The sequence below is a fragment of the Scomber japonicus genome, chromosome 16 (genome assembly GCF_027409825.1).
Source record: "Scomber japonicus isolate fScoJap1 chromosome 16, fScoJap1.pri, whole genome shotgun sequence".
Taxonomy (NCBI): Eukaryota; Metazoa; Chordata; class Actinopteri; order Scombriformes; family Scombridae; genus Scomber; species Scomber japonicus.
The window spans coordinates 5,768,183-5,792,283 of record NC_070593.1 but is presented as its reverse complement, the minus strand read 5'-3'; the positions used below and the strand labels follow the sequence as shown (position 1 = coordinate 5,792,283).

Here is a 24,101-nt window from a genome sequence, read left to right as displayed (position 1 = left end):
CAAGCACCCCCCCCCCTCTACTGAGGAACTAGATTACAGGATTTAAATATGCTCTGACCAGAATCACCCTTCCTCTCTTATCTAACATGGTAGAAATCTCAGAGTACTCATCAGTGAACACAGGCAATGTTTTGGTACAGTATGTAAAGGCCAATGTAGCATTTTGTGTTATAGCAGCAGCAGTTAGTGCACACTTGTGCATTTAATGTCTCGTACTAAGTATAATATTCACTGATGATTATTAATTACTCTGCACGTTGCACTGCTGACCCCAAAATGAATGAAAGCCATCAAATCTCCAGAGACTGTAGCAGGGTTCCTCCACATTTACAGCTGCACAATTAGACGTCTTTTCCATGTTTTCCATGTTTGTTTGGTTAGAAGTCATAATTTGTAATAAGTAGTTGCACACATGACAACAACATGTGTTTTCCACAGCTGAGGAATTATGAAATACATTTGGAGGACCATGATGTAGTATTTCAAAATCCTGTGCAGGAACCCTTATAAGAGGAAGACATGCATAGAACATTAGTGTGACACACGATCACAGAGTAAATAGTTGTTTAACTACTCATTAAACAGCACATATAGTCTGATATAAAGCCTTACCTTACACCGCTCTCTAAAGGCTCTACCGACGTTATCCAAACATAACCAGACAATTATTTCAATCTGGCTTTTCTCCAGATTATCACATTTTCCCCTTGTCCTAACCAAACCAAAGTGACCCAAAAGATGAACAAAAAACATGGGAATGTTCACATGTTTAACAAATGCAAGAGCAGGTAACATTTTGACCCAAAATGGTGAAATGCGTGATCCACACCAGGCTGCAATGAGGCTTAGCTTAGTATCTGTGTACCTGGTTTCTTACTGTTAAGTAGCAGCATTGCAATAAACAAAATGTAATTCTGTAAAGAAAAGTTTGTGCGACATGCAACTTCAGAGATTTGATTAGTTTTTTGATAGCCTCAGCTGTTTTATAACTTCTGGACTTTGCTGCAGGGAGTGAAGTCTGCTTTATTGCACTTTCATTAGATTCACTTTAGGAGTCTTAAAATAAAGCACTGGGATGTCGTATAGCTGTGATTAATGGCATCATTCATCAGTTGGCCGCGGCCAACAGGCTGTCCAATGTTTACAGCTCTACGGCCAAGCGTTCCCTCTGCTGCAGCGTGGCACGCAGACAAGCTAACAGGTGGGCTATGGATTGGGTGACAACAGAGGAGGAGCGATTCTTGAGAAACCCCACCAGGGAGCCCACCAGAATCACACGGCTATCCATGCCTGTCCAGAAATAGAGGCATTAATTTGCCAACTGTGATAAACAGAAACGCACAAGCCGTAGGAGTGTGCAGATGGAAATTCCCTTCAATTGTGCAAGTCTCATAGCTTGCAGGCTTAGTGGCATAATCGCATCGGTTTAAAGATGAAGTCTTGTGTTGCGTTATGTTTCAGATTTGTCTGCAGTTGTGAGGAACTCTCATCTCTTGACAAGCGCGTCTTAATTTGGGTTAACACAAGCAACCGCGTCAATTTGCCACTTTCAGCTGATAAATGTGATACCAAACTCAGCCAAGCGGTAACTGGGTGATGTCTCCCATCAAAAGCTCACCTGCACTTAACTTTTCCATGCCACAGAAAAAAAAACAACATAGTGACAAAGTTCAAAGAGGATGAATGAACTTCTGGCAGCAGCACTTTCTGCAGTTGCATGTGGTGTGATCACACATTGACCATTTGAGTGGAGTGTTCAGTACATAACCCCTGTGCCCCCCCGCTGTCCCTCCCATAGTGGTTCCCTCAGAGTAAAGTAAGACAGATGGAGGCAGTGGACGTACACAGATTCTCTCATGGATCAAATAGGTCAGGCTGGCCCTGCAGCTCCAGCTGACGGTTGAACAGCTCGATCTCTTTGTTGGCCTCGGCGATGTACTCTTTAATAAACTCATCCATGTCTGCAGTGGCACAATGTAAGGGAAGCAGCAGCAAGATGACCACACACACAACAGTAAAATACACAGGTGAGTTTTGTCTGTGAAAAGTGATATATAAATACATTTTACTTACTTCTTTTTTACTAGTACATTTCCATAATTTAACAAACACAGGGTTGGATTTTCATTATAGTTACAGACTCAGATCTACTGTGTCTTACTTGTTTCTTAAACAGCTGATTTATGTGTGCCTGGCTTTGTTTTAGCTTTTGAAATATGGAACATCACCAGTTCTTTCTCCGAGCCTGAATAGACAGTAATCTCCATGAACACTCTGGTGAAAAGGATACTAGGATGGCAGAGTCTTTTTTCTCCAAAGATGTCAACATATTGATAACCGTTGTAGAAGTAGCCTTGTGGCAGTGGGTCCAAGTGCCTGGTCAGCTAAACAGAAACATATAATGTCAGGTTCTGTTAGACCCAACCCAACCCAACCCAACCCGTCCTATCCTAGAAGATGGGGAAAAACCAAACAAAATAATCAACACCCACCCACCCCAAAAAACCCCCACAAAAACCTTATTTTTGCTCCTTCAGTGGCATTGACAATAAACTTAAAAGTTCCTCTCAGAGTTCTCGTCACACAACATATATCCATGTATCTTTGAGCTCTAACAAACATTGCATTATATTTTTAAACTTGCATTGTTTACATCAGTGTTTACACCAGTCTTCCTGTCCAACACCTTTTGGCTAGTACATCTCTAAATCTCTTGGCATGTTGCAGTCACCACCTGTCAGTCAGTGAACTAGCATGAAACCGTTGGCAGGCATCTGCGTTGTGTCACCTTTGTGCTCATAAGCACATATGTGCTCTGCATTAGTGTTACTTCAATACAGATACAAACAAAGCGGGGGGCTCCATTGCGCCACTAGAGGTCAAAATTTCACAGGGGACCTTTTATGCTGTGGTGTGCACAACTTCCAACAATGTTAAATACAAAACTAAAAAAAACTCACATGTATACTCTTGATTTCCTGTGATGAAAGAGTAGTTTTGGTCTTCTTAGGTTTCTTTGTCTGCCTCTGTAAACAGAAACAATCCTCTGGTTAAAGAATATTGTATATTATTATACCTGACTAATGCTAATAATGATGACAGATTTATACTACAGCTGGACAAGACGAAGATTCAGCAAAACTTTTTTTAGCTTCAATTTTGCCAATTTTCAACTCTTTTTCAGATAGTTTGGTTGTAATACAGGATGCAGGACAATTATTTTAAAGACTAATTGATATTGCATTTAGTGGGTGCTTTTATATGGACCTAAATATTGCTACCACAGATATATATTGATAATAAACCTGTTTATCCTTTTTGGACTGACAAGCAATCAATTTAATGTCATCTTCTCACATTTTTTTTCAGAGTTTATTGCATATTTAAATGTCTACCTGCTTGGCACACAGTCGGAGCCAGTCTTTCACTCCATCCTCAGTGAGGCCAACACCATCAAAGAACAGGAAGCAGGAAGCGTCCTTCTTTTTGGGGCCCGGGATCAGAGGGTTAAGGGTCTGTTCCGGGACAATGCTCAGGTTCCCGCTCACTGTGTTGTAGCTCACCTCCATCATTTGGTCTGAGTCTGGAGGTTCCAGAGATGAAAGCACTTAGACATACAGTTCATGCCTCATATGTAGCACCTGCAGCTACACAAGCTTCATATGGTAAGAGCATGCTGTAGCTGAGGGCGTTAATGTTTCCATACATCCATACAACCTCTCTGATCTCAAAATGGCTCACAGAACTCACGTGTGCAGTCCAAAAAAAAAAAATTAAAACATGTCAAATATGACAAATATGTCCTAACTGAATGTAAAATATGTATTGAATATTAAAAAAACAGCTTAATACACACAATAAATTAAATTAAGATGACTAAATAGAAAGTGATGTAAATGATGCACTACCCTACAGACAGTGACTGAGATAGACACTTGACACTAAGGGAATGTGAGTAGTAGTAGAAGGATCATCCGGTCTCCACACTCGTTCCATACCATCATATCTTCCCAACTCTCTACAACTGTATGCACACTCTCTGGCACATTTCCTCACGTCTCCTCACAGGCAACCTGCACTCTCTCCTCACAGGCACCTGCACTCTCTCCTCACAGGCACCTGCACTCTCTCCTCACAGGCACCTGCACTCTCTCCTCACAGGCACCTGCACCTGCACTCTCTCCTCACAGGCACCTGCACTCTCTCTTCATGCAACACCTCTACACAGGTCTTCAAAATGAACAAAGAGTGAGAAAACTAGGTGGAGGAAACCAAACCAAGTGAACTATGGGCTGAATTCTGAACACCAGACACAACCAAGCAACGTTCCTACCGTCAGGGGCTTCTTTTGCCTGTCTTTGAGGGCAACCATTTCTCTTAACAATTCCCAAAACTGGGAAATACAAATGCAGGTCAAATATTTACCAAAGACAGAAATCACATTTGTTTAGTATTGCTCAACAAAAGGCCAACTCTCTCTTGCAGTTCTAAATCTGGTCTGAAAATAAGAACAATTCATCAAAACAGTATTAATATGTATTTGACATGAGCAAAAGAAAATGGAAAACATAAATCCTACCAGAAAATCGGACTTTCCCCCAAACATTGTACATGTTTCCTTGGAAAGGGCTCGACCTTAGTGATGACTTGAACGCTACAGAGGAAGTAAATATTTATGAGAGCAATGTTAATATAATAAAATAATATTTCTTTTTTTAAAGCACATTTTGCAGCAGTAACAAATGTACATATTATTAATGTAGTTGTGTGAGGAATCCTTTTGAAAAACAGATTTTTTCACAGCAACTGCTGACAATTACTTTGAGACCTCATTTGTTTCCATATTTGGAGGGAAAGGCAGCTTATGTAATCATCGTCAAACTCTGCCAGCTCATATCTGAAGCTTCTGTCACGTGTTAGAGTAAAAAAAGGGGAGGTGGGGTGGGCTTTCTTTCCATCTCACCTTTACAGCGGGCGACAAATAGAGGCCTCTCTAGGGGCCGGTTGAAAGCTATGCACTGCTGGGTGAGAACCAGGGACCCAGAACCAGAGAAGAAGCGCCCTTTGCACCTGAAACACACAACATGTGCACATTACACAAATGGTGAGAAAGTTAAGTCTTGAGCAAGCCAAATGTTTGCATTTTGTTTTTGGCTGGAAAGTTGTTTACTCTACCAGCTGCCTGCAGGAAAGAGGCCAGTGCCTGTGATTTGTTGGTGAAACTGTAGAAGTGGATGCTAAATCTGGAAATGCAGATAGTCTCACCAATTTCCTGTCCTGGTAAAGAGCTACGGAAGTGCAAGAACACTTCAAATACATAGACACACAAATGAAAAGTTTGGAGATGAGTAAATCAAAAGGGACAGACTCTAGCCAGATATCCAGTGTATGATCTGAGGATTTAGCAGAGGTTCATATTAGGCTGACCACTGAGGCATGAGGGCTGGATGGACTGGGTCCAAAGGGAAGGAGACCCCCTCTGTGTACATGGCAACTGTATGGCCAACAGCTTGTTACTGGGCTGCCAGGAGGCAGCTGGTGATAGAACACAAGATGCCCTGAGGGGCTTTACAGCAATCAGCAGCCGATACCCCCACCGCTGCAGCAGAGTGGCAATTAAACTGCAGGGAGGAAGGTGAGACAGGACTGCAGAACGTTGAGGCAGGAATCAATGCCAGTCAGTTGCTCATTGCCCAAAAGGATGAGTGTGGACACAGAGGGATGTGCTGGGGTCACAACTAGTAAAGTGGGACATAGGTCGAGGGTCTTACCAGCCAGGGTAGAGGACATAACGTGCTCTCAGCATCTGTGGCTCACTGAAGCTGGTTTCAGACAATATCAGATTCACATCTTCATTTCTATTGAAGGAAAAAAAATACTTTAAGTAACACTAAACCTTACAGTGGTATACATAAATATGACATAAAAATACCCTTAATGCATAATGAACCCCTAATTACAACAATGTAACATTCTTTCAGTATATAATGCATGTGGTAAATTCTTACAACACATTCCTGTGGTAACTGAGCAGTGCTCTGACCCAAAAGATTTACAAAAAAAAAAAAAACAGAATAAAAAGCAGCCTTGGGAGAATATTTTTAGTACAGATAAAAGCAGTTAAATGACTGTTTGCAGCATTGATCATGATTCTGTGGGCGCCTACCTGGTGACAGCTCCTCTCTCTCCCAGTATGAAGGCTGCGGTGGGGTTGGCAGAGCGTACCAACTGCTGAACATGCTGCATGAGAGGGTGCTTCTGCTCTGCTGTCAGCCCGGTGAACACCACTGTACTCACAATACCTGACATACAATGAGGCACAAAAAAAAAAAGAATATGAATTCGAGGAGAAACTGACTCACTTTACTGAAAATACAAAACCACTCGAGCCACTGCAGAAATACATTTACACTCAGTTTGATTTACTGGCATTACAACTGCAGCAGTTTTTTTTTTACCAGCAAGCTGGATTTATATGGAAATTAACAGTTTGATTTCTACAAATCCACCAGTAAGATACAAAATGAATAACAAGTTATCAGGTGACACATTGAACTATGGTGGTTGCCCCTTGTTCATCTGATGACAGCTGCACCCAGGCTTCCTCCCAGCTTCCCAGAGATGCCAATGATGATATAAGCCCAAATGAAGTCTTCAAAATGTCACTTTAGAATACAGGATGAAATATGCACTGTATATATCAAGTGATGGTTGAAGTGTCACGGTGCTAAGCAACTAATGCTTGTTGTGCCATTACATATTTATATCACCTTACCTCTATCTAACTTGTTAAAGACAAACAAAGCCACAGCACTGTTACAGTAGTGTTGTAGAGGAGCTGCAAGCAATTAAATGAGTACTAAGAACTTGACTGCGCAATACAGCATAATAACTGTCATATGTTTGTGTAATATGTTGAATATAAGTACAAATGTCACATTCAAATGATTAGTGGTAGAGGGTAGATGTCACAACACATTTCCAAAGTCAAATAAACAGTAAAAACAAAGGGTTTCTGCACATTTATTTCTTCCCTAGGTTTTTGTGTTGGTTCTATTTTCTCAATGCTACTTAATTCTAGTTTGACAGTTTGAAAATAATACACTTGACCTTTTACGACTGAGTGGGAATGTTTATTTTCTACAATCCAGCGGCATGATGTATAAAATGGCTTTTTCGAACAGCTTCCAAAAGAGCGTTGCATCAATATCAATTAATATCACTCCGGTGTTTCCTCAGACTGCCATGAAAAAGTTTATCCTGGTTCTGTTGTTGGGGGACAGAAGGGTACATTGTACTAGACAGGACTCACCTTGACTGCACTGCTCCAACAGCTTGGGAAAAGCAAACCTAGAGTGAAAAACAAGGGAAAGAAATGCTAATTTAGTGTTGAGTTCTTAGCGCCGTTGTCTCTCATTTGCTTCTTTTCAGATATGCATCAGACACATTTGAACACACCTTCAGCACAGTTTCAAAGACAACCAAAAGACTGTTTGGTGTAAAGGGTGCCAATTAATTGCTAAGCCAACTGCTATATAGAGATTATGCAGAAAATAAAGTGTAATCATCATTTTGAAGATGAACTTTTCTTCATCTGTGAGGTAGAGATGTAAACTTATTCATAACTTTTAAATATACTGAAAATAAGCTTCATGAACATGAGGGTTTTTTTTGTTTTGTTTAAGAGCTCTCTTTATTTTAACCTACGTTATTTTCCACAGTGTCAGCACTAATAACTGTGACCAATGGCTGTTTGCCAAAGTTGTGTAGCAATAAACAGACTAATTCCATGTTATGGTCCTTGGGTAGCAATCAGGTTATCCACGCCGAGGCATTTTTCAAAGGATGATATCATGACTGTGACTGGCAACTGACCAATGTAAAAGCTTTCTGTAATTTCATTTAATCTTAACATAATTTATCCTCTGTTGTCAAATCGATCAGCGTTATACATCCCCTTTCTGAATAACCAGTCGGCCCCAGCCTGAAGGCTCTCCCAGAGCTGCAGGCTGGGGGGGTCGTGGGGGGGATCAGCAATTTAAAAGGCATTTATCTTTCCTGTCCTGATGTAATGAACTGTCTACATCCATCATAAAGAATGGATCATGACTGACTGATGAGCTTCACTGAGGAGGGTGTGCTGGTCACACATGTGGATCTGGGGGATTAGAGGGCTATGCTGAGGGAGGTGACAGGCAGGTCAGGTCTAAGCTGGGCTAACCACACCCAATTAACGCCATAGTAGGGGTCCAAAGACCTCCTCACAATACATGGCAACAGACAGTGACAGGGGCTTTTTGAAGATGCCTCAAATGGAAAAGTCACAGCTAACCGCATTGCTACATATTTTTCCACTACTCAGCCAAGTAGGGCTGAGTCGGACTGAAGGGTCATCTCAACATATTTATAGAGCAAAACATTAGAAAAAAACAAGATTTATTATTAAAGCTTAACTCGCTCATCTTGTCTGAAGGACTGTGCAAGTTTCCCACCATAAGTTATCCTGCATGTATGCTCTATCATATATGCATTTCACTGTGCAGAATCAGATTCAATATAAGTTATTAATACTGCAGAACTTTGATTTTCGCTATGAATGAAAAATGTGGTATAAAATTAAATGTATCATTATTATTATCATCATTTTATTTATTTATTACTATTCTTTTTATTATATAAACACATCTAATGGCTTTTCAATGAAATTTCTTAGGGATAATGAAAATTGGCAGCAGTAATTCTCTGAGTATGCTGTAAAAACTAGACCCTCCGCACTGATCTCATCTATGTGTCAGTATCACTGGCAGGCACCGCAAGGCTGTGCAGTGGAAAACAGCCTATTAAACAGAGTGGTATGTCATATTGTGTGGAGCAGCTCAGTCAATCTACGACAGTGAGAAGCTCTGTAAGCTACATCTAAAGCCTGTAACAAAAGGAGAGTGAGATTAAATGTAGGACTGATCCTCTCTGTAAAAGGGACCTAGCCTTGAGTTTTAATAGCTAAAAGTGTCATGTAACCTCGTCCTGGAAAACTCCTCTGCGCCAACGATTTATCAACATCCGGCCCTGTCTATCATCATCTGGTCTGTCCATATGTTACTCCAAAACACAAATGAGTAGAATCTTCAACTTCAATTTCACGTTATCTTTCTTCTTATGCAAGTGTTTCACCTTTTTTGCGTGAAACTACGTTCACTTACGTTGGCTTGCAAACAAAAAAGGTAAATAGCTAACTGTAAAATGAAATGAGTTTTTGGAACATACTAATAATAATGACAGATAGTTGAATAGCGAGTGGTGCTTCAGATTAAACTACACCTGCTGTTGTCAACTAAGGAGCAAACTATCCTCCTTTTAGAGCCATCACTCATTTCAACAGTTAGTTTGTAGATCTTCGGTGTAGAAATCCTTTAAGATGATGATGATACAAATGTGAATCCTTGCAGCTGCTTGGATGAAAGACCTTTCAGCCCCTGGGATTCTGATAAAAGCATTAGCATGAAGCAGGTGCTGGGTATTATTCACTATGTCACTAACTTACACCTTCAAATCAGAACACAACTAGTATGAAATAGGTCATATATTATTATGTAACACTGAGGTTGATAATATGGAAGCTAAAAGGTTACACAGTCAACACAAAACTATTTCAGCATGTATAAAAGGAGACACCTGAACATTTATATGTGGTTTCATCTCACTGTCACCCAACATTTCCCCTGATTTCTGTTCTGTGTGAAATTTACTCTCAGGAACTTTGTCTGCTTTTGTTAAATGACCATCAGAGCATCTCTTTATGGCAGTGAAAGCTGTTTTTGTTTGTTCAGCAGAGTCGAGACCAGGTATAAAGCAGACGGAAATTTCACCTGTGCTCCATGCAGGAGGCGAGAGGATCCACACAGGCGGTGACGGCGCCGATGGTGAAACAGGCTTGGACAACCGGGTCAGGGTGGAAAAGAATGGCCTGCACCACATCCAGAACATCCGTGTATCTGTATATGTTGTGAAGAACATTTACAAATGTTTAAGTTCTCCCACTATGATAAAGAAAGGTAAATTAATCCACTCTTGTGAATGTTAGATTTGAATACCTTTAGCACTTCATATACATATATATCTTTCAACAACAGACACTCTGGATGCTACAAAGGTATCTGTTTTATGAATTACGATGAGATTATCTGGGCTTTAAATCATTAAACAATGAACACTAGATAATACTATTTTCTAAAGGTAATATCATATTGATCCTGAAGTTATTGTTGATCGATTGAATAGAAAAGGAGGCAAAATGTTCAGTTTCTTGCTCCAGTATACTGTGTCCTTAGTGCACTGAAATACAGATAAGATAAATGGTCTGCAGCCTGTTTTATTTCAAAATGTTAACTTCATTAATTAATGATTTAATTAAGTTGAAAGCATCTTACAGTCTCCTGCCTGTATGAGAGGGGGAGGCTGAGTGATCTGCTGTGTTGTTATTAATGTTATGTGTCCAGCAGTGGAGAGCAGCGTCTCTGCTGCAACGTTAGCTCAGGGGAAAGACATCGCTGTCCAACATGCTGAGTGAACGCAGGGTTTTAGAGATCAAACAGACAGAGTGCCGAGTTTTTTTCTTCACCTCAGAGTTGGTTTAAGTTGTTTAACGTAACAGTGTGTGATGGTCAGCTGGTCTGGTTTGTTACTATAGATCGCTGCTCTGCTAACGTCACTCTGAGCGATGGTGTCTATAAATCAAAACATGCTTGCAACCGCTGCCTTTTATGAGGATAACTTCTTGTGTGTGCACGCTGTAGACTGTCCAGGTGCTGCTCTGCCCTCACAGTTGAGTTCCAGCTTTTTGTTCCATTAACATCACATTATAAACTAACATTTAGAAAATCGATTTTTGACATTTTTGAATCAATGCAGAATCGTCCAAGTCAGCATCACAATGCATCTAAGAATAGATTTTTTTCCCCACCCCTATTCTTTTCACATTGTTGTTTTTTTGATAAAAAGCATCCATGAAGCTGAGCTCTGCTCTACTTTATTAGTCGTGACTTTTCAGTTCCCTGCTGTATCAAGCTGATCAGCAGCCTCTCTTACCCAGGTGAGAGCACCAACAGACGGGGTTTGCCTCCTGGGCCTCTCTGGCTCTCCAGGAAGCTGGACAAATACTGCTGGAGGTGTGAGGCTGAGAAGCTGTCACAGCTGTCAGGAGCAGGCTCATACACCACCCACCTACAAGGAATGCAAATCAATTTGAATTATTTCTGTTTGTCCTCTTCTAATTATTATTATCATCATCATAATGAATTAACATAAACACACAACATATGTCAGATTAAAAAGGATAACAGAAAAAAAAAAACAGAACAAGAATCAAACCAAAGAACCTTGATTGGATTAAATATCTCTCACCTTCCGCATTCTTTGTTCAGCTGGACCAGGAAGTCGCAGAGTCTCTTCTTATGGCTTCCTGGCAGTCCAGTGATGATGGTAATGACAACCTTTTCACACATTTAAAAAGGTCTACATTAGATTTGCATAGTGTCAGCTTAACCATAACCTAACAACTGATTAAAGGATTTAGAAGAATATTTACCTTATCAACATTTTCAAAATAGTTAGTCTATACTAGTCTATACACTCACCTTGTCTCCCTGGCTGCTGACTGGGTTCCTCAGCTCTGCAGAAGGGAAGAGCGTCCCCAGGTGGTCATACAGGATGGGCTCCTGACCAATATTGCTCAGAGAAAAGTGCTGCAGAAACCTAGCGTAGATCAGAATACAGCAATCACTAAATTGGAATGGGATCAAAACTGACTGGCATGTCTAGATATAAAAAATATAAATAAATGCAAACACCATGTATTTTTAAGGATAAAAATAAAACCCACAAAATGCTAAAAGTTTTACAAAAATGTACAATTATTTGTATTCAGCATTATCACCTACAATCTGTAGTTTATAGACTGACATAAGCTGATAATGAGACTGATAATGCTGAATAAACATAATATAAACTGACAAATCGTGCAAAATGAAAACTATTTAGCGTGTTTATTTTGGGTGCAAATTAATTTCTTTGCCTATACTGTAAAGTCAAGAGAGCAAAGAAACAGGAAAGATTAGTTATCTTTGTTTTTGTAATAATGCCATTAAAAAATGTGTGTTGCTCTGTATTTGAGACATTTTATGAATCTATATTATTCTTAAGATTTTCTTGCACCCTTCCAGTTTGGATGGCCACCATTAATAAAATAGCCTCAAATGCTATTCTGAGAGGACCGATTAAGCACAGCATCAGGTTTTATGACTTGTTTGGTCCAACTCTGAAGTGCTCCACTGTGTAACTGGAGTGTGACCTAGAAAAGATCCGGCCAGGATTGAAATGTCTATTAAAATAAATATGTGGTTTGGGGTCACTGTGCAGGCGTTACCCTTGTCATCGATACAGGTGTTTATACTAACATGTCCTGCTCTGGCAGCTGAGAGTATGAAGTCTTCAAGCTGCCTCTGCGTTTGGCCACTGGTGGCTCCTGACTGTCGTGCAGTTTCTGCAGTCTGGTGTGCCTGAGAGAAAAGAGTGATTACCGTTTTTGTGCATAGTTTCATGGTTCAACATGCCAGCAAGTAATATGTTTTAGACAGATTTAAGAACTTTCAAAACCTTGTGATATGATGAGAAAGAGGCTTGGTACAATAACTCAAATTGTCAAACTGATAACTGAACGCTAATGTATCTTATTTGATCAAATATAAGTGTTAGAAGTATCTGTATCAATCAAACTTTCTGTACTTCAAGCTATGTACAACAGAATCTACCGAATAAGATGTATTGTACTGATGAAATGATCTTACATGTTTCTCTGGCTCCAGGTCAGGTGCTCTTGGTCCACCAATTGTAGATTGAGTCCAGATTCAGAGTTTTTCCAGACTGATAAAACCTGATACCAATAATGAAAAGGTTCATATAATTGCATCTTTGATGAGCACAAAATGCAGAGGAAGCAGGGTTCAAAAAAAGATATTTTTCTGTGATGGATCATCCTGGAACTAACATAAACCCAAATTCCAGCCTTTAATCTAAGACTCATAGATCTCTCAAACTATTTTCAGTCCTAGTATGAGTTAAAGACATTCCAGCTGAATTGCCGACAGGCGCGATGAGAGACTGATATTCTGAGTCAGCCATACTCAGATAGCGCTGTGTATCTTCAATCTCAAGGCAAGTCAGAAGTCACTGTCTCAAGGTCTTACCTTGGAGTAGAAGGCCCTGTGGCTCTTAGACCTGGGCTGAAGAGCAAAGACCAGACTCTGGTCAGAGCTGTGAAGAGGGAATGGGAGGTGGGGGAGCAGAGTGCTTTCATACTCCAGACACAGAGAGGCTACAGCACTGGAGTCCTGTTAATAAGAGGAAGCATGCAAAATCACATAGAGGGCTTTTCTTTTAAACAGATCTTGTTCAGAAAAGAATATACATACAGTACATGATGCAATGCAAGATGAAATACTGCACTTCAAATCCCTTGACAACGTTAATATTTCATACTTTTCCAGTGACATGATTAATGTGCATACCGGATCATAGAACTTGATGGTGCTGATGTGATCCTTGGAGACAGTGATGCTTCCATATTGAGAATGAATAAACAGGAGTCCCCCAGAGAAGAAGATGATCTTTCCTAAAAATTAAATGGTATAAATTGTAAATAAATGGTAAAGAATTATACCCAATTACAACTGTTTGTCACATAAGGAGCGATATTGGCCTTACCTTCTTCAGGTGTGGAGAGCTGGCCGCTGGAGAACACATAGGCAGCATCCGCCACAGTCAGAGGAGTTCCCAAACATGTGCCTTCCTCCTTCTGTTTAAAACACATACAAGGTCAACACATACTGTTTATAAGCCTGTAGTGGCTAGTGGGTAGATGAAGTCTCTGAACTTACCTTTGTAAGATGTTGGGCTTGCTCAGACTGCTTGACATCAGATTCCATCTAAAAACAATGTCACCATCAGAATTTTGGTAGCAAACAAACAAGTAGGCTAAAAAACAATATCTTTTATTCTATTACTTCAAGATCAAGACTGAAAATGTCTGTACTGGTAAACTTTAATTGTAGTAAAACTCAATATTTGGTTAATATTAAAGTGACACTGAATTTGAGCCCCACACGTACCAGCCAGCAGGCATAGCGCGGCACTGTTGTAGTGAGGATGGTGTAGCAGCTGTCTGAGGACACAGTGCCATCTGCAGGAGATGAAACAGATTTGTCTGACATGGAGCATAAATAACAAAGCTATAGAACAACAAACATGGAAGATGAATCGCAAATGTATCCTTGGTTCAGAAAAAAAGGCTATTTTTGGACAAGCCTTCAGATTAAATTGTTGTTTTTCTGTTGATGGTGATTTGTGGATTTTATCCTACTTATGTAAATCAAATTTCTTTAGTAAAATCAATCAGCAGCTCATTCTAATGCGACTTAATCTAATCAGTATCGTACCTTTCTGTTGAATGTTGATGCTGGACTCCAAGAAAGACTCAGAAAAGACCACAGAGCCCAGGTCCCCCCCATCCCACTGCAGGTCTGGGATGTCATGGACAGTCATGGAGGCCTCAGGGAGAAAAGAAGAAGAATAACTCTAAATAAAAACAGACTCTTTCCCTGAGAAATAGTTTACTGTTTCTTGTCAAGAAAAAAAGTATAACATTACTCATACTTACTGTTTTTACTAGATAACGGCTTTCTTCATCAGACAGTGGAATGATCCTATAGATTAGAAAAAACAAGAAAGGCTCTTCAGAAGTGAGATCACATATTTTTATAAAGTTTCTTAAGAAAACACTGATTTAGTGAACAAATCTCTAAGCACTTATACTGTAGCACTGAAACCACGTGAAAACACATGTTATATAGATGCAATGTTGTGTGCAATTAACATGATGGAAATCTCATGGAACTGTGACGAAGAAGACAAATGTTTGCAGAGCTTTTTAATTCAACTACATAACAACAAGTTCCTCATAACACTCACCTTCCTTGTTTATTCACTGCTTGGATGTTGAATTCACATTTGGACCTTAAGAGAGCAAACACAGAATCAACATCGAACAATAAATTTAATTTCATGCTTGGCTGAAAGTGTCAATGGGAATCTTATGTTGTTTACTTACTGAAAAACAAAAAGCAAAAACTGGAGATTGACGAAACAGTTTATGGCACCAACAGTGGACAAAGATACAAAATGAATATCAATGTGTTTTTACCTGAGAGCACTGCGGTACTGACTTAAATTCAATGAGTCCAAAGTCATAAGAAAGGTGTGCTCTGCTACATCTTTTGCCTAAAAAAGAGAAGTATTTCTTTATGAACAACTGTACATGCTAAATGTAAAATGAATGTGACAATAGAGAGGTTGTTGTTGTTGTTTGTTTAGTTTTTTTTTACCTTGGTAGCACTGGATGTACAAGAGTAGCATTTGATTCCAGACAGAACTGCTTGAACAGCAGCTGAATAAATCTGTGACAAAAGCCTGAAAAAATAAATAAGCAAACAAATGAGTTTTTTCCCCTTCAAACATTCTTAAAAAGACTTAACAATGATCATACAGTATCTTAATGGGTAAATATTGATTATGAAAACCAAAGTAGAATTACTTACAAGACTTCTGTTTTCTTTTGTTGTGTATTTTGATTTCCTGTGGGTGAAATACAGGGACTGTTAACAAATTATAGGCTAACAACACAAATAAGTGCTACTCACATTACACCTAACCTCAGGCCAGCTGTGCTCTTTCTGGACCCTGCATTTAACTCTAAGCATAGCAACATTTCACACTAGCATTTCTGAAGAAGGGTTAGTTAGGAGCACTTTGAACTCTGTGATAATAAACTCTCCTCTGCAGCAGCATTTTTTTTTCTACAGCTGTTAATACTAATGGATTAACTACACAGAAGAAGTTCCAGCTGCATTTTTCAGTCCTCCATATCACATGTGTCTGATGGAACAGATATGCTTCTAGTTTAATCAGTCTGTGTAATGGCTCATGCTATTTGGTGTAACTATGATCAGATTTTACACTTCAACTTTGTCTTATGTGTATAACTACAGTGATTGTGTGTTGGGCTGTGTGCAAGGCCAACTGAATCTGCTGCTGCAAATGTGCTGCTTTCACTACACACCCCATAGACTGTATTATATACAGACTATGACACATTCTGTGGACATTGTGTAACAGTCATAAGGAGCTGTTGGCTATAACTCAAGGAGTCTATGTGTACAGTGTATAGCTGTGTAGCTGTATAGGGAAAAAGACTAAACAAAGTCATACAGTATAACCTCACCAAGATACGGGGTGTGGGTGGTACCAAAGAAGTAGGTTCGAGTGCAGGATAAAGGACCTTTGGGAGCCACACACTGCAAAACCTAAAGGACAAAAAAGGTTGTTTTGAAACACACAATAATGACAAATAATTTCACAAATGACAGACAACAGTGGTGTAAAATGACCTTCATCAACTTAATGAGTCATCACTTGTTTCCTAGTATGAGATGTTCCACCATTTAAACAATCCTCACTGACCACTGCTTATTCTAAATTACTTCACCAGGTGGTGCTGCATGCCATTTTTTTCTCTTCAGCTTAATTGATGCCTTAAATGTTAACTGCACAAATGTAATTAATAGAATAAAATAATGACCAGAAAAATGTGCAAGATTTTACAGTGGTGGGTCATAGCTTACAGCGTCTGCTTGCAATTATTCTCCTTGACTCAGCGGCTGCTTCTTACCATGTGTCTGGCTGTGGAAGCCTGAGGCCCTGTGTTTCGGACCTGATGACTCTCAGAGGGAAAGTTGAATGAGTAGCTCTCCAGATCGTGCAAGGAGGAATGTTTCCCAAACAAGACAAAGGGCTGCTGACTTTTACTGAAATAAAAAAAAAGATTACATTACTTAGTTCTACAAGCTACTAGACTGCAACTTGAATGTAATTTTAATATTTTGACATTAAATATGATGTATACCTTTTGTCAGTGATGTTGCTTGAGATCAGTCCATGGGAGTAATAAGTGCGGAATGCCTATAGATGAATGAGAACACACTTAATGCACTAACCTGAATACTGAAAGCAGGCAAAGAATGAAAAATTAAAACAAAATGACTGTGCATATAAGACAGACATGTAGTAAATTAAGACAATACTTTGCTGATATCCCTCATATATTAAGTTGATTCTTTTGGGACTGTTAACTTACCTCTCCTGCCTGTGCTTCAGACAGCTCCAAGATGGACAGATGACTCTCCAGATCCATGCTGGAGAAAAAACTGGTCCACTGCTTCTCAAAGTTAACCAAGTCCTAAACCAAATAACACCCAGGTTAGAGTACTGCATCACATTGACTGCTTATATCTACCCTTACCAAATATGAATAAATTAACATCACCATTTTACCATGGTGTGTAACAACTACTCATTACTTCTTAAAGCAGATTAGGTCATTTTTGAATCAGTTTGATCCATAATTTCTGCTATGATGTGTAAAATATTTATGACAAACTACCAGATCCCCAACTGATGCCTTGCAATTCCTACTGTGTGCTTTACTGCCAGCTATATGAGTATTAATGACATTTAATGGTTAATTTTAAAAGAAGATCAAATACAGACTTGTGCAGCTTAGTTTATCAAATACTGTAGTGTGTAACTACAGGAAGGAAGACCAATCTTTTATAACTTATTGGAGATCAAAACCAACAAATTATTGATCATTCTATTAAAAAGAAAGTGTAAATATGTGGCTGTGAATATATTAGATGAAGTCCTAGAGCAGAGGTGTCAAACTCATTTTCATTCAAGGGACACATATAGACCAATTTGATCTCATGTGGGCCGGATCATTAAAAAGATGGAAGGAAGGAAATAAGGAAATAAGAAGGGAAGGAAGGAAAAACAGGCAAAAGGAAGGAGGGAAGAAAGGTAGGAAAGAGAGATAGTGAAGGACGGACAGATAGAAGAAAGGAAGAGAGAATGGAAGAAAGGAAGGAAGGCAGATGGAAGGAAGGACAGAAGGAAGAAAGGAAGGAAGGACAGAAGGAAGAATGGAAGGAAGGACACAAGGAAGAAAGGACAGAAGGAAGAAAGGAAGGAAGGACAGAAAGAAGGAAGGAAGGAAGGACAGATGGAAGAAAGGAAGGAAGGACAGATGGAAGAAAGGAAGGAAGGAAGGAAGGAAGGAAGGAAGGAACGAAGAAAGGAAAAAAGGAAGGTAGGAAGGACAAATGGAAGGAAGGAAAAGAGCACTGGATGGCAAGTGGGCCGGACCGCACCCCTCGGCGGGCCGTATCTGGCCTGCGGGCCGCATGTTTGACACCCCTGTCCTAGAGGTTATATATGACAGAATAAGGTTAGAGAGGCCAATGAATAAAAAAAACTCAGTGCTACCTCGGTTAGGAGATGATCCAGGGACACTGGGTCCAGTCTGGTGTATACCTGCCACAGCCTCTCACTCATGTCCATTAGCTAGAAAAAGAAAAACAACAATACATGAACAAAAACAAGACAACTACAATACGCAGTAGTGCGACAAAATGTTCTTGGAAGAAATATCTTTCAATTTGCTACACTTAAGAGCTTAATAAATGTCTTTAGTTTTGTACGTTTGAAGGTACCTTGTATTTCATGGTAAAAAAGCTTCCTCCACCGATGCCTTCCAGGGCGAATGCTTGAATAAGAGGCCATTTTTCCACCATAAACATATCAAACTTCTGGACGTGTCCTAAAAACAACAGTAGAGCAAGTATAAATACCTGTGTTGTTGTAATTGCACCGTAAATACAAGCTGTCAAGTGGGTGAAACTACATTGTATTTATTTTTACCTTCTGGCTCACAGTGTAACGCAACAGAGCTAGTGTGTGAACGCTGCAATTTGTCTTCAACACATGCAGAGAAAATGAATGTGGAGATAAAACTGTGTTTATTTATATACCCTGTGAGCTGTAAGGTACTCCGATACGATGGCAGTCCTGCACCATTGTGACAAAACTGGAGATTTTGAACTCCTCTGCTGCTTCTTCATCTTCGTACTGTGCATGGAGGATGAACAGGAAAAGACAAAAAACAGAAGTGGATTTAGGATCTCAGAAATATCAATCATAGTAAGAAAAAGAAAAAGAAAAAAAAAGGTGGTTCATATAGTTTTTGAAGCAACAAGAGACACATAACAGCTCCAAAAAGGACACCTGGGCAGAAAGTGTAGGTAAACCTAATATACACCGATCAAAACTAATTTGCTGTTTTCGCTGCACAGACATTGTAGACAAAGTGTAACATTTGAGCTCACTTGTCTAAAAGGTGCCTTACAGGTAAGCTGCTAGGTTTAAACTGCCACAAGGTGGATACATTAACATGGCTTACTACTCTTAATATAGTTAAGGCCCAATATAGTACATCTACACTTTGCCAATGGATACAGGAACTATAATTAACAAGAATAATAGGCCTTTAAGAGAGGAAGAGGGTTTTATCACCTCTGCCTCTGTCATGCAGTAGAGATGCAGGTTCCTCCAGTGAGACACGTAGGGCAACAGGTAACTGTAGTTCATTGGGTTGCAGTAAAGATGAACACACTCCGCCTTGATCAGAAGGATTACATCTGGCAAAAAGACAAGTGTAAATAAAAACTGAAGCAAGCAACAACAAAAAAAACATGATTAAAAATATAGAGAACACCACTTAAGAAACTCACCATCCAGCATTTCCTCTGAAAATTCCTCTAGAAAATGTTCCAGATTCAGCTGATTTCTTCCATATAATCCGTAGAACAGGTATTTGGAAAGCTCAGTGCAGCCTTCATTATATCTGCTGTCAATTCCTGAAATACAACACACACAAACAATCATGAATGTTTATTCATACATTGGAGTTATCACTTTAATTGTCTTATTGTCCTGATGTTCTGAGGTCCAGTATTTGCTATAAACACTCCAGTTCAGCTAAAAATGCCAAGAGAAGTAAAGGATGAAATATATTGTTGTCAGCTTCACATACCAAGAGAGCACAGGATGCCATCTGGAGTTGCAATGCCTCCATCTCTGAGCAGAGACTGAACCTGACGCAGGCGACCGCAACTGAAAAGAAAAGAAAAAATATATATGTATAAATTCATTGCTTTGCCAAGGCCATTTTTAGGTTGAGCAGGTGAACAGATTTATTGTGTTAAAACCTATTAATAGAAAATTATCTCCAAACTATGACAGCCACCTTTAATTATGACTTAGCATCAGCTGTAATTATAAGAAAAGTCTGAGTAAGTATGAAATCTTTGCAGGGCTGTAAACCTGCCACAAACAAAACTTTCATTATTGGTTAATCTGTCAATGGCTTTCTCAATGAATTATTTAGTTTATAAATGTCAGAAAATGGAGAGAAAAATTACATTAACAAGCCAAAAAAAAAATTAATATCATAGAAACTTGACATACTTTACATCTCTAAATCACCAATATAATTACAATAAAACGTTTATAATAATAGCAAAATTGTACAGTAATATGACCTAAATGACCCAAATTTCATATGGTTTTATTTGGGAGTCACTCTTTTTTTCCCATTGGCTTCAATTGAAAATGTTGAGCAAACTACTTAAGGAAACTTTCCCTTAAATGTTTCTTCATTTTATATGTTTTATATGGTCTTAGTTGGATCATTGTTAACAAAATTCAGTTCACATTTCCAGCAAAACTCTTAAGAGAAAATTTTTATGAGGGTTCAAATATGAAGAAATATTCTGATAAGCAATTGTTTTAAATATTGTGACTTTGGTTTTAATTTTCTCCTAAACTTCACAATAAAATGACATATATTAGGGCCTCTTTGGTGACTTTTAAAATGATGACTTATCCTATATATGAACACATACTGTACAGTATATATCAGTCAGTTAACAGTTAATTAGATTCCTATTTTTTAAATGTAAATTAAAACATCAACAACTGTTTACATTACACATCCTTCATTGTCTGTTCTACATTGTCTTTCATCTGTTTTGTTTATGTATAATTATTATTATTATCATTATTATTACTATCATTATTAACAACTACTACTACTTTGCTTAGCTCTTCATTGGCTTTAGCTAGGAAGCAGGGATTTCAATAGGAATGGGTGTTAAGGCACTGGGGGGAAAATGTATAACGTTAGCATTTTTACTCAGATAATTATGTTAATATTAAAAAATGTAGATTCCTTAGTGACATATCAAGTCAGTTTTTCATATTATCCAGCAGTAACTAGCGTCTGACCGTCGACAAATGACAAAACAGCTGTTGGTGCAAACATTAGCCACTGTTAGCTCGACAGCTTCACTGACAGCGTTATCTGTAAAACACTCGCTCGGTTATTATTAACGTTACCTGACAACCGGGTTGACTCCCGAGTATTTCCCGTTAACTCTCCTTATACCGGCCATTGTGGTTATCGTCTCGGTGTACACAATTCAACGTTAAAAAACCGAACAACGTTTGTATTTTTTCAGGCCGAATAACTACATCTTCTCCATCATCTCCCTGGAGAATGTCTACACTAGCATAGCAACGGGGCAAACCATTCAATATTTAGGGGCGTCAGAGATTCATTTTAGTCATACATTTAGGCAATCTTGACCAAAAAATATCCCTCTAATATTATTACTGACCACTAGTTTCTTAACATATAACAATTCATTTCGTTTATGTTAAATTAAACGCTTAACAGAAATTAATGTATCCCAATTTTCCAAGCGCTGTCCCCCATTTGACGCTGTGGTACTGTCCTGTTTGGGAGGTTTGACAGCGGCAGTGCTGAGGGCGATGGTGCAATCCCTCAGTAATCTCAGTAATATAGTCCTGCTGTTGTGAGGAAACCCCTGCACATAACCTACTGTAGCTATCTCTACATCCAGTTTACAAGACATGCATGAGCTATCCAATGCTAATTCCATGGTTTTTACATTATAGCTATTGCCCCTCCTTTCTTCATCATAAGTGAGACATGAATTTAGCTCCAATCCTGTTGAAGTCAATGACCAGAGTAACACATTTCCTTTTTTGGTTTTCATCACTGTGCATGTCCTCAGGGACTTTGGCTCGCATTTGATCTTGCATGTCATGCACTGAATCTCTTATGAGTAAGTAGCCTACAGTACAGTATGTGGAAGCTGATATATCAGTAAGGCAAAAAAGAAACAATTACAGGATGTGTAACTGATAGGTTTCATTGTGCAGTGGCCACGAACTTCATAGATTCATGTAGGAAACGGAAACTCTTTCTCTTATACAGTCTATGTGGAAACTGCACAAAATCAACTGTTTAGGAGTTTGTAAATTCCTATACATCACTTTATTTAAAATGTTTCCCACAAATACTTTTAGCCTAATACTTTCTGGCATATTTAAAATGTAATTACACAGGGAGCCAAATTCCTTTTTAAGCAGTCACATTATGGGGATTCACTTTATATTGGAGGACAATGCTGGGCCCCATGAGGTAAATGATTCAATTTTAGGGTTAAGACTTGACTCTTGCTTGAGGTCAGAATTACGTTTAGGTTTATACTGTATAGGGAAAAAAAAGTGAGTGCAGCTGTGTGTGTTTGTATGACAAAGAAAAAAGGATTATGAGGAAGATGCATTAAACCAGTAGCATGTCCCTTCCAGGTTATGTTGTGGAATGCAGTTCCTTATCAACAACACTGCGGGTAGCACGTGAAATGTTGAAATCAGGAAGTCTTTTCTTTCTTTACCCTCATCATGCTTGTTTCAGAGCCAGAGAATCCAGTTTGAGATTTTGTCTTGAGCTGACAAGGATCTAAACACAGACTCGCCAGAGCACCTGCAAAAGCCATGTCCCACAGTAAGTATTTCTTTTCTATGTATAAAAAAATCAGTTTTCCCACATTTTAATATTATTAATCACTAAGAATGTAGGCTACTTGCAATACAAGATTGATTTTATGTCAAAAACTGTGATATGTGTATAATAACAGGTTGATTCTTGATGTGTTGATGAAGAAGGAAACTACTGCTGGCATGCCTCACTTGTATATTTTAAAGGCTTTATTAGTGTCAAAATTCAAACACTATATATAGTTTCTCATCTTCTGAACAGATAGTCAGTCAGAGAAAAACAACCTCTGGCCCTTCATTTATGACTAGTTTTTAACAAATGGTCAGTCTGGAGAAATAGCCCCTGACTCATCATCCATGACTAGCTTTAATCTTTAACCTAACATCTGTTCGAGTGTCACAGGATTACCCAGGATGTCATATAATGTCATAAAATGTCACAGAACAAAAGACCAAGGCAGAACAGACACCTCAACTACAAAGCCTGTAAAATATATGAATGCATTTGGTTTGCAGTTAGTATATATTATTGCTTGGTTTGTGCATTTAACTGATTACAAGTCATTGACAAGTTATTATTCTCTCGTTTGACAGACAGTGCAACTATGAAGCAGACCATGGTGGTGGTGTCCACAGCGGAGCAATGGTCCTCTTTGAAATCTGTGCTACAGGATAGTTGTGGGGATAAACGTCACCAGCTTGCCTTTAGCTCTCTGGGATCAAATGAAATATGTGAGTTGACGGAGCATGGTCGCTTGGTCAGCTTGCACTATGTAGAATTAAAACAAGACATGACAGAAGAGGGAATCAGCCAGGCCTTGAATGGTTGCTTTAAGTCCTGCACAGATGGGATAATTACATTTCTGCTGCTGATCCAAGGTGGAGATTATAGAAAGAGGGAAAAGAAAATGATAGAGACACTGCAGGCACGCTTTGGAGCTCAAGCTTTAAAATACTTGGTTATTCTCTCTCTGGAAGATGGAAAGATTGTTGAAATGCTGGACGACGCGCTACTGGAGTTGATAACCATGTGCGATGGAAGATACTGCCGACTCACATCATCGACTGCAGGTGACAAACTAAGCGCTCTACTCGAGATGGTCGACAATACGCTGACTGAAAACGATGTGACCGGCTACACTGAGACCATGCTGGCTGAAGCTGAGAAAAAGAGCGCAGAAGACTCAGCCATGAAGATGCTGAAGCAGAAGGTGCAAGAGGCCGAAGAGAAG

The 24,101-nt window shown here is 39.1% G+C and overlaps 1 protein-coding gene across 1 annotated transcript; it reads right to left on the bottom strand.

The window, feature by feature from the left end:
* Window positions 1-1,843: 1,843 nt before the first annotated feature.
* Window positions 1,844-21,455, bottom strand: dnaaf9 (dynein axonemal assembly factor 9). The gene is made up of 37 exons (XM_053335721.1): window positions 21,400-21,455; window positions 20,036-20,115; window positions 19,734-19,859; window positions 19,516-19,640; window positions 18,975-19,071; window positions 18,657-18,763; window positions 18,430-18,507; window positions 17,243-17,344; window positions 17,012-17,067; window positions 16,778-16,913; window positions 16,331-16,412; window positions 15,648-15,684; window positions 15,435-15,519; window positions 15,254-15,330; window positions 15,022-15,066; window positions 14,711-14,756; window positions 14,490-14,601; window positions 14,163-14,233; window positions 13,932-13,979; window positions 13,759-13,849; window positions 13,563-13,666; window positions 13,242-13,385; window positions 12,843-12,928; window positions 12,453-12,554; window positions 11,634-11,751; window positions 11,401-11,489; window positions 11,086-11,220; window positions 9,867-9,992; window positions 7,313-7,350; window positions 6,167-6,302; window positions 5,772-5,858; window positions 4,964-5,070; window positions 4,580-4,654; window positions 3,396-3,583; window positions 2,961-3,026; window positions 2,291-2,384; window positions 1,844-1,961 (listed from the first exon to the last, which is right to left on the bottom strand). The coding sequence occupies exons 1-37, from the start codon at window positions 21,453-21,455 to the stop codon at window positions 1,855-1,857; spliced, it is 3,459 nt and encodes a 1,152-aa protein (XP_053191696.1). The 3' UTR covers window positions 1,844-1,854.
* Between the last annotated feature and the right edge of the window lie 2,646 nt (window positions 21,456-24,101).

What these genes read in the sequence shown, in the direction of transcription:
- dnaaf9 (XM_053335721.1), bottom strand. Translation starts at nt 21,455, where the DNA reads ATGGCCGGTATAAGGAGAGTTAACGGGAAATACTCGGGAGTCAACCCG. An exon ending in CTGAACAAAGAATGCGGAAG is followed by an intron (nt 11,221 to 11,400) that starts GTGAGAGATATT and finishes CATTCCTTGTAG; the next exon opens with GTGGGTGGTGTATGAGCCTG. An exon ending in GAGAGAGGAGCTGTCACCAG is followed by an intron (nt 5,859 to 6,166) that starts GTAGGCGCCCAC and finishes TTCCTTCAATAG; the next exon opens with AAATGAAGATGTGAATCTGA.